The 10599-nt window shown below is 41.7% G+C and overlaps 1 protein-coding gene across 3 annotated transcripts in view; it reads left to right on the top strand.

Annotated features, from left to right (window-relative positions):
• PROM1 (prominin 1) overlaps positions 1–9520 on the top strand; it is a 93787-nt gene extending 84267 nt beyond the window's left edge. For 2 of the 3 annotated variants that reach the window (XM_019713028.3, XM_088792764.1), the window contains exons 19-25: positions 507–560; positions 2317–2397; positions 2528–2596; positions 4671–4763; positions 8057–8172; positions 8676–8699; positions 9108–9520. In XM_019713028.3, coding sequence (XP_019568587.3) covers positions 507–560; positions 2317–2397; positions 2528–2596; positions 4671–4763; positions 8057–8172; positions 8676–8699; positions 9108–9162 — 492 coding nt within the window. In that variant the 3' untranslated portion in view covers positions 9163–9520. Of the gene's footprint in view, positions 1–506; positions 561–2316; positions 2398–2527; positions 2597–4670; positions 4764–8056; positions 8173–8428; positions 8589–8675; positions 8700–9107 lie in introns of those variants that run through there. The other variant, XM_088792765.1, reaches the window with a different exon arrangement.
• Positions 9521–10599: the final 1079 nt, after the last annotated feature.

Below are 10599 nucleotides of genomic sequence, written 5' to 3' on the forward strand. Positions count from 1 at the left end.
CTGCTGCCAGTTTTTACACATAAACTTTATTGGAACACAGCCATTGCCCACTATTCACAGGTGATCTGCGGCTGCTTTTGGCTACAAGGGCAAAGTTGAGTGGTTGTGGCAGGGTACGGCCCACAAAGCCTTCAATCTTTACTAGCTGGGCCTTAAGTGATGTGATCAGCCAATCCCTCATCTAAAACATGCAAATTAAACCATTCTTGTTGGGCAGGCTTTATTTTAAGTAGTCTGCCACTTTGAGCAAACATGACACCTTGCATATCATGTGCCGCCCTTTGAAGCTCTAGAATACGTATTCGAATTTTTCCCCAGTGTTCTCATACCTGAGGTATGTGAGGTGTACATTGTTATTATGGCTGTTGTTTTTTCTAGAATAACACCATTGCAGAGTAATGTTGGATTTCATGGCTGACTTGACCTGGGGGAGGGGGACACAAGTCATGAGGTCTTTGCTACTTCATGTAATCCGTTGGAAAATATTGTCTATGTTTGTTCACCAGAGAAGTTTATACCGAAGTATCCAGAACCTTCAAAACGAAAGCAGTGGATTGGGGGTAAGGATTTATTTTCTTTTTCTGTCACGTGGTCTTTTATAAAAGCACACACAGATTTTCAGAGATGTTGGTTTTGCAGGTATTTTACATTAAAAAAAAAAAAGTATCTGTCATCCACCCATTTTAAATGCCGAACTGCGTTTTCCTACCGTTATCTTTCTGAGTGCTTCTATCAATGCAGACCTCATCTTGGCACGTTGTTAGGTACACAGAAGAAAGCTGTGTTTGGGTGTGCAGGACACAAGCTTAGAAGGTACATTAGTCACTTTTATTGAGATAATGCTGCCTAACAAACAGCCTCCAAATCTCAGTGCCTTCTAGCCACAAACTTTCATTCTCATCATTGGGTCAACTCCAGGCTTCTTCACATAGTGTCCCACCTAGAGACCCAGCCTGAAGGAGCAGTTCCCGTCTGGGTCAGCTCAGGTCCTCCTAGTGGAGAGTTCACTATGGCATTCAGAGGATGAACGGAAACACAGGTATCCTTTGGAGCCCCCACTTAGAACCGGTACACTGCCAATTCATCTATATCCCATTGGCCAGAGCAAGTCACACAGTCAGGGCCATCACCTTCGGGTGGGGAAATATGTTCCACTGCCTGGGCAGCCATGCCTGGAAAGGTATCAGTGATCAGGAACAGCTAATACAACCCATCACAGGGGGCTCCCTCTGGCCACAACATTCCCACAGCAGAAACTGAGCTATCCGAGGCTGTGTCGTATTCCGCTTGCACCTATAATGAATGCCAACAGGCAACTCAGGAAATATTTCTTATGGAATGGACTAGGCTGCCCATAAGCAGTTTGGGATGTCAGTCCCACAGCAGAAACGCTGCATTTCTCCCTGTGTTTTTCTCAGAGCTCCTTGTACTCACCTTTATCACAAGCGTTCTTGCCATACTTGACTGGGCCCCCCCAATGAACCATGAGCTCCTTAAGCTGTCATTGGTACTCTCCCTGGGCCTGCCATTTGTCAATGGACCAAGGCCCTGACTCAGTTCCCCTGCATACTGTTAGGTCTAGTCTGCTCCAGGACGATCCCTGTACCTCTCGTCATGGCTGCCATATCACAAGTGTGTGTCCCATGCCCAGGGAACATGGAGACAGACCAGTGACTGCATGCAGGTTCTGTGTTACCCCGATGCACCTTGATTTTCAGAGTGACGGCATGCAGCCATGCACTGCTCTCCATAAAGGGTCAGGGGGCGGAAATCAACCATTGACCTACTGGCCAGGCTATGTGCCCTGAGGTCTCTGTGCTCCTGTTCTAATTTGCACCAAACTGCCATGTGGGTTGGCAGTGGTTTTGTCTTTATTTGTGTGAAACCACAAAGCGTGTGGACTTTGGAATGAAAATAACAAACAAGCAAACAAAAACAAAAAACCAAACCAAATCAAACAAACAAAAAAACTAGGTGCAAATCCCAGGTCTTATGCTTCTCAGCTTGGTGACCCTGGGCAAGGTCAACTACTCATCTGTGAAGGGAGCCTCACAACACCCTCCTTTTGGCCTTGTGAGTATTCAGTGATGTGATTCAGATAAAGGGCCTGGCCCACTGTCTGGCACAAAGTAAATGCTTGCTGTGTACTTGTCTCCTTCCCCCTGCCCTCAGAAGGCTGCACTGGTTCTGTCATCTCTTTTATCAGCAAACTGTGATGGTGTGGGGCTGAGTTAACAGCACTTGCATCGATATGCAAATGGTCCAATGAAACCCTTTGACACTTGATATCTTGTCAATTGTTGCTGTGTTTTCCAGGTGAAAGTGGTCAATATCATTTCCTCTTTGGATTCTGCTCAGGACTTCATTACAAACCATATTTCCTCTATTATTGTTCAAGTAAGTTTTTTTTATTTTTATTTTTTAAATCGGTATGCCAATAAGTGGGTGTTTTGACCATAACTACAAGATTCAATAGAGTAGGGTGTAGTCATCCTAATGGTTTTCCTACTCTTTGATTTCTTTCCAGGAAAGTACGAAGTATGGGAATATGATACTTGGATATTTTGAACGTTATCTGCAGTGGGTCAAGATCTCTGTAAGTAGTTTATCTTCTATGAACAGAAGGGGGCTGTGTGTTAGGATAGTCATTTTTGAGGATAAAGTCAGGAGGAAATAAAATTAAATTCCCAGTAATGTTGTAGGAGATAAGTAAAAGGACCTTGAACTTGGAGACCATGACTAGAGGTGACATGAGACTCCGCACGAGTGTCACCCACACTGGGCGTCTCCTTAGGCCTGCCCGCCAGGTTGGAGAACCTGCCCTTCATGGTCTCCCCCAACACCTGTGCTCACGTTTGTCACAGGGATTCTTGCCACACTTGACTGCATCTCTGCAAGTGAGCCATGAGCTCCTTAATTTAAGAGTCTCATGCTCTACCGACTGAGCTAGCCGGGCGCCGCTTAAGAGTCCATTTGAAGGTATGGTTTGTACACTCCCTGGGCAGCACTGAGCCTGCTACATTGGAACCAACATCAATCTGGGCAGGAATGGTTAAGTCACATACAAGCCACACCATGGGACTATTAGGCAGACATTTGTACAGTATGGATCAGAGCTACATGTTACCGAACTCAATGTGTTCATTTCGCCTGCAAGCCCGAGGAGACACAAACAGGAATTTGCAGCAAAGAAAGTAGAGGTTTAATTAAGGAAATGGCACAAAGCCCAGAGACATAGGTGAGCTAGTGCTCAAAGATCTGGCTCCCTGATGGTGTGTAGGTTACAGATTCTATAGGGCAAAATCACAAGATACCATAGGTTAGGGGTTCAGGGCTGTGTTGGGAGCTGATTGGCTGGAGGTGAGGTAAGGATAATGAATCATTTCTTCAGGTCTTGAGGACAGTTCTGAGGTCTTGAGTGCAGTTCCTCTCCTGTCTCATGGGAAAGTAGCCAGGGGGTCGTTCCACCTTAGGCTTCAGGAACTGAAACATAACTTAGGTCAAGATGTTATCTTAGCTGCCAGAGGTCTCATCGTGTGACCATCAGTCAGATCCAGGCTACTGTTTCCTGCTGCCTCAGGGGTTGCTGATTATCCTGGGGAAAGGCTAGGTCTATATGTATATAGAGGGGCGGGATATGATTTCTAGAGCTAGAATTTAAAACTAAATTTAATCAAAGTCATAGGAGCCCTCAGTTTCATACACCACAGGGTTTGGAGAGTAAAGCAAGATGCAGGAAAACATACAGAATAGGATCCTTACCCCACTTTCTATAAAACTAACAGTGAAAAAGCCTGTAAAAAAAAGTGCATAGAATTGTTTAAGCTTGGAGCGATATAAGGTGATTAATACGGGTTGCCTTGTAAGGTATAGGTGAGCTAACCAGTAAAGGAAAAGAAATGACACCCCCCCACTCAAAAGAGCTAATATCTATCGTATTGTCCATATTCCTGAGTGTTTTTCCGTGAATGAATGTAGCTCTCTTAAGTCAATAGGATTAGAGCATCTGTCTGGGATGCATTAAACTTGTATATGAGTTCACCTCATTAATAAGTACATTGTTTTCTGTCTTCTAAAATGGGGTCAGCAGGTACTGCTGTTTTTATAAATAAAACTTTATTGGCACACAGCCATACCCATTTGTGTGTATATTGTTTATGGGTGCTTTTGCCATACCATGGCAGAGTTAGGCAGCTGGGACAGATATATCTCAATCTAGCCTGCAAAGTCTAAAATATTGCCTCTCTGGCCCTTTATAGAAAAAGTCTGCTGAACCCTATTCTGAAATGTACACTTATTAGTTAACTCACTTTCCATTTTCTTCTCACATCCTTTGTCAGATCACAAAGGGGTCAGGAAAGAAATTCAGACTGAGACACTGTGCTGGACACGTGTACTTTTTAATTCTCTGAGTCCAGTAGGATGGGTTTTATTGTTCCAAATAGCAAAAGAGGAAACAAAACCAGAAACCGGATTCAGAGAGAATCAGCGTCTTTCTTTCAAATACATACTTTTATATGTCGTTGAATTCATCTGTACAAATCAGCTGTCAGTTCCATGTCTTTACAAGACAGAGAGATCCTTCTTGTGGAAACAGGCCAAAGGTAACTGGCATGGAGAATTCTTGTGGATCTTTGTGGCTCAGAGTTTGCCTGTTTCCTACCCCTTAGATCACCGAGCAAGTTGCAGCCTGCAAACCTATGGCCACGGCTTTAGATTCTGCTGTTGACGTCTTTCTGTGCAGCTCCATTATCAAACCCATGGTAAGAATTTCACCTTTCAAAATAAGGAGACACAATAAACTCATCATCTTTGGTTTTTATTTTTATTTTTTCCAGATTGCACTACACACTGTAATATAAAATAGTTTCTTGCTTGGGTCTATTTCATTTAGACCTAAACTCTAAAATGTAGATGAATGTGTTCTGACACCTAATAGACTAGAAAAATCAAAGACCTAGCTCCATCTTCGTATATTTACAGAAATCAGGAGACTTTCATGAAGAAAACTCCTATTTTTCCAGAATAATTGGAAAGGAACAACCACTGGTGGGCAGATTAGATTGCCAATATTCGAAAGGATTCCTAGTGCAACTATATATATATATATATATATATATATATATGTATATATATATATATGCCCAGAGCTATAGCAAACTTAATTTAACTTTTGATTTACAAGCCCTTTGAGATGTTACTATTGGGATGGTATGTTCCAATTAATCAAATCTATTCCTCAGTTCTATTTCCTCTGCAATATACACTGGCTGTCTCCACGAGCCAGTCCTCTCACTCTGCTCAAAGTACCTCATTGGCTTCCAGCTGCTATCACAATACGATTAGAATCCTTAATAGAATACACTGGACCCTGCACGATTGGGTCCCTGCCCATCTAGGCTACATTTTGCACTATTTGATCACCTTTCTCACTGTGCTCTAGACATACTTGTTTTCCTTCATTTTTTCAAATGCATTTCGATTTCCCCACCTTCGGGCCTTTGCACATGTCATTTCTTCTAGCTGGACTAGAGACTAGACACATACTCTTTATGTTTCTCTCATTCTTCGCTTCCATACCCACACCCTACCCGGCTACCTCCTCTAGGTCTTGTAATATAATGGTTGAGAACACAGATTCTGAATTCAAATTCCACTTCTACATTTTGTGAATTCTGTGACTGAAAAATGATTGAACTTTTCTGAGCTTCATCAGCTAAATGGGGTTGTTTCAATGGTTGAGTGAGACATTACACGTAAAGTCTTAACACCATTCCTGGTACATTAACACACTAAGTGTTCACTGCTATTAGCTGTTGTTCTGTTTTCAGGTCTTAACTCAAACGTATCTTTTTTTTCCAGGAAGACTTTTGTTTCTTTTTCTTTTTTTCTAGATTGTACTAGACAGTATAATGTAAACTAGACAGTTTTCTGCTTGGGTCTGTTAGGTTTACACCTAAAATCTAAACCTGATCTTCACAACTAGATCAGGTTCTCTTGTCTACACTCCCATAGAGCTCGATGCTTTTTCTTTAGAGATGTTATTGTTGTTTGAATTGTGTATTTGTGTGGTTCTTTAAGACCTGTCCCCCAAAACTCACAAACTAACCTCTAAACTCCAGGATCAGAGACCCTATGTGATCACTGATGTGTCCCTGTCACCTGGCATATGCCTGGCACAGGTGATTGAATGAATGACGATCAGGTAGCTGTCTGACACAGTGCATCCAGATTGTTCTATCTGTCCATCTTCCCGTCCCACGCCCACATGTCCATCTTGTCTGTGGATGGGCTTTCATATCTGCATGAAAACGATCCTGCACTTACCCAGGCATGCAGACCCTAAGCCTTAGCTTCCTGGCTGCTTCCCCCATCTTCCGACCTCTTACCCTTTCACCTTGCTGCTCGGAGCCTCTGCTGATGGCTTTGGTTGAAGCCCTCATTGCAGGGGTCCTAGGTTAGCCTGGTTGGCTCTGAATTGATTTCCTTGCATCCAGTGTTCACCACTGACCGCAGGCTAAATTGCCCAACCATGAGATACCTTTCCACAAATAATAAGAGAAGTAATGGAGGGGAGGCCTGGAGACCATTCAGGAAGATTATAGGCTAGAGTTTTATAGTTGGTGGCTTAAATAGTAAGGAAGAGCTCTGGGCTCTGGCATCACCAGCAAAAGAGACTGTAGGTTAGCATGTTTCTCTTATATCTTGATTGTTCCCAAAAGGATTGAAGTAGCATCCAGTAGAAAGATACAGTTGTCATAAAGCTCTAAAGCCTCTCAAAACAAGGTAGAAAGCATAGAAATCTACCAATAAAAGAATGTGGGGGGAAGGAGAACAAATTACTGGAGCTTCTGGGCCAACAGGTGCCATTGCTCTTCATCACTAAACACCGCCAGCAGCGGAGCAGAAATGCAGTGGCTGAGCCAGGAATGTTGGGGTTGTAGCCTTTGGCTTCAGAGTGGTCCGAGGAGAGCTCTCCTGGTGTTACCTACAGCATTACCCTAAGGCAGGGGACGCAGACTTGAACCTGTGCAGGGACCTGGCTGGGTGTAGGTTTACAAAGCAGGCCAAGTGTAAGACCCTGGCTGGCATGTGGCACCCATAGGATCATGCTGGCTGTGCACAGCTGTGTCTGTTCTGATTGGGGGATAAGTTTAGATAATGTTGGCTATCACCCCTTCAAAAGGTAGTGGTGTCGTCGTGGCAAACTGAGGACAAATGCCTCTCTTAAAGGAAGAACCAACACTCAGCCACAGCCGATGTTGCCTTGTGGGAATGAGGACTCGTCATTAGGTCAAACGTCAGAGTTTTCAAGATGAGACATAAATCCGGGTTTCTATAGGAAATCGGACTTGTGCATATCGGCAACTATTTTTCAAAAATACTTTAACGTTGCTTCTTAGACAAACCAGGATTGAACTGAGCCTAAGATCTACCTTAAAGATTGGTTAAGTTAATCGTGGAGCGCTTCTTGAGAGCCTTGCCTGCGCTAAGCATTGCTCTGTCTTCTTCACATAATATTATTATGGGATGAGGATGCTGCTGTCCCACTGTTCAGATGCAAAACAAAGCCAGAAAGGTTTATTAGTCACCCTACCATCGAAACAACTCATAAAAGGGATTTGAGCTCAGGCCTGCTGGCAGTCCATGCTCTCAGCATTAGCAGCGAAGGGAGACTATCTAGTGGGGTAGTTCAGTTATTTCGGAGTGTCCTAGAAGCAAACCCTGACTTCACCACTCCCTACTTCCATTCCTCATTTATAAAATAGACATAATATCACATAAACATAACATACACATAATACACATAATATAAAATGAACATAAACATAATCTGCTCAAAGTTTTTAAAAAGAGCTAATGAATTATAATAATACATAGCACTGCACACAGTGGCTGCTGGTTCCTATTATAAGTTCACAAATGGTTTCAATGAACAAAATTACAACACTCATGAGAAAAGAGTTGAAAAATAAAATTATTTTTCCCAAGCAACTATTGTTTTCCATCTCTCATCTTTAAACATTTAGTCTTCCTGATTTTCTTTCACCTCTAGAATCTGTTTTGGTTTGGCATTGGAAAAGCTACCATATTTTTACTTCCGGCTATCATTTTTGCTGTCAAGTTGGCCAAGTACTATCGTCGAATGGATTCAGAGGATGTGTATGATGAGTAAGTAGTCGACTTTCCAGAGGCTGGGGGGGAGGGGGAGGGGGTCATTTTCTAAGTGCTGCCCCGCCCCCTCCAACAGAGAGCTTGCTAAAGATGAGCTCTGATGACATGAAACTTGATTTTTTTTTTTTCTAAGGGGGTCGTGCTTGCTCAGGGGTTTTCTTTGTACCAGTTTTCTTAGGCTTGTTTTTGCTATTTTTCCCTCTTGCTTAATCTCCTCAGCTTCCTAACCAGTCTTCTTATTTCTTGTTTGCAGTTCCTCTGTCTCGGGGACTTGGCACTTTACTTTATAACTGTTCTTACTAGTTTGTATTTTGACTATGCAGTCCGCCCTTCACTCTGTGTCTAGTGAACTTGTATGCTTCATTTTTACTTCACTCATCTCCTCAACACGTGTTTCTCCTGAATTTACTCCATCAGCCATCTGTATCAGAGTAAAAATGTGGGGGGGTGCAGCTGTTGAGTAATAAAAATAATTACATCTTCTTTTTTGTATTTTATAGTGTTGAAACTGTACCCATGAAAAAGTAAGCCTTTTCTTTTTTGAATCATATTAATAAGATGGGATGGGGGGGTGGGGCTCTTTATTATTATACAATGGGCCTTTTAAACTAAATTAATAACATTTTAAACTTATATAACAATAGATATGTCCAGATTATAAATGCTGATGCCTCTTAAAATGAGGGTGCTGAAGAAATACTTGTTGAATTAATTTAAATTTTACGTGTTTAATTTATTAATATACAAAATGATTGTTTTGGTATTTGTTTTTTAAAGGGAGCAAAATGTAAACATACCTTTTTGCCTTCTTTGTAGATTTAACAAGTTGTCACATACTGTAAATGACTATTACATTGTCTTTGTAACCCATGACGTCAGTACTTTGTCATAAAGATAACATGGTGTTCTTGGTATATTTGTTTTTGTTACAGTGTGCAAAAAGGTCATCTTGGTTTTCATAGACATCAAACCACTCAGTCTCTATGAACAAAGTTTTTAAACAGATCCAACTGCACAAGCTCGTGATCTGAGCATCTCCAAAAATTGGAAAAGAAACGTGCCCTTCAGGAGTTCTCATATTTGGTGACACCATATGAAACATGTACCAACAGGTCCCAAAAGGAAAAGCCTGCACACCTATTTTCCACCTTTAGAAGTTTGGCTTTAATCATCTGAGCCTTCTATGAAAATTCAAATATGTAACACATTAATTAACTTTCAGTTTAGCCTTGGGGACCAAACATCAATTTTGTCACATTTCGTTGCATGGGAACTTAGGCCTGTAGTTAGACAAAGTCAGCAGATAGCAATATGTGTGTGAACAATAAAAGAACGATTTCAGAAATATGACTCCAATCTTCTTGAGAAGTATATCTATGCAATAGTTATCATTTAAGTCACTGTGTTATTTTCTTAAGGCTGCTACAACAAAGTACACAAACTGAGTGGCTTAAAGTACACAAATTGTGAGAGAACTGTATTCTGTCACAACTATGGAGACCGGAAGACTGAAATCAACATATAATATTAGCAGAGTTGGTTCCTCCTAGAGGGCCAGGGGAGAGTCTGTTCCATACTTCCAACCTAGATTCTGATGACTGCTGGAAATCCATAGAGTTCCTTGGCTTGTACACTTACCACTCCAATTTCTGCCTCTGTCTTCACATGGAGTTTGGAGTTTTCTTTTCTATGACTAGGTCCAAATTTCCCTCTTATAAGGAGTCACTGGAGCAGGGCTCATCCTCATCAAGAATGAGCTCATTTTAATTTCATTATATCTGCAATCAGCCTATTTCCAAACATTCACAGGTTCTAGGTGGACATGAATTTTGAGGGGACATTATTCAACTCAGCATAGTCACCCAACAGCAATAACAAATACCTAAAAAGATAGAGAAGTGGACATGAAAGACAGCAACCTTATATGCACAGAAATTAAACTAAATTACCAAAATCAGAAAGGACAGAAAAGAAAAAAATTTATTAGACATGGTGACTCACTCCCTTCTTAATTTTATGTTTCTCTTTATCTACAAACACATTGGGAATCCACATAAATTGTCTCTAACTTAGTGATGGCCAGCCCCTGATACACAGCGGATTCACCTGGGGGAACTTTTTAAAAATACTGATGCTTGGGTCCCACGCCAGGAGATTCTGATGTAGTTGGTTAGGGGTGTGGCTTGAGCATGTGGAGTTTTAAATTTTCCCAGATGATTCTAATGTATAGCCAAAGTTGAGAAATACTGCCCAAGATTAATTAAATCAGAATTCCTGGGATATAGCCCAGGTAATTCCCATATGCGACCTGGGTTGAGATGACTAATACAGCTTCTCCATGCATTTCATCTAATTAATATGTATTTATCATCTACTATGTCTCCAGCACTGTGCAAGACACTGGGTGGGGGAGGGGTAGGCTAA

Source organism: Rhinolophus sinicus, chromosome 1 (genome assembly GCF_057876585.1).
Source record: "Rhinolophus sinicus isolate RSI-liver-muscle chromosome 1, RSI-T2T, whole genome shotgun sequence".
Lineage (NCBI taxonomy): Eukaryota > Metazoa > Chordata > Mammalia > Chiroptera > Rhinolophidae > Rhinolophus > Rhinolophus sinicus.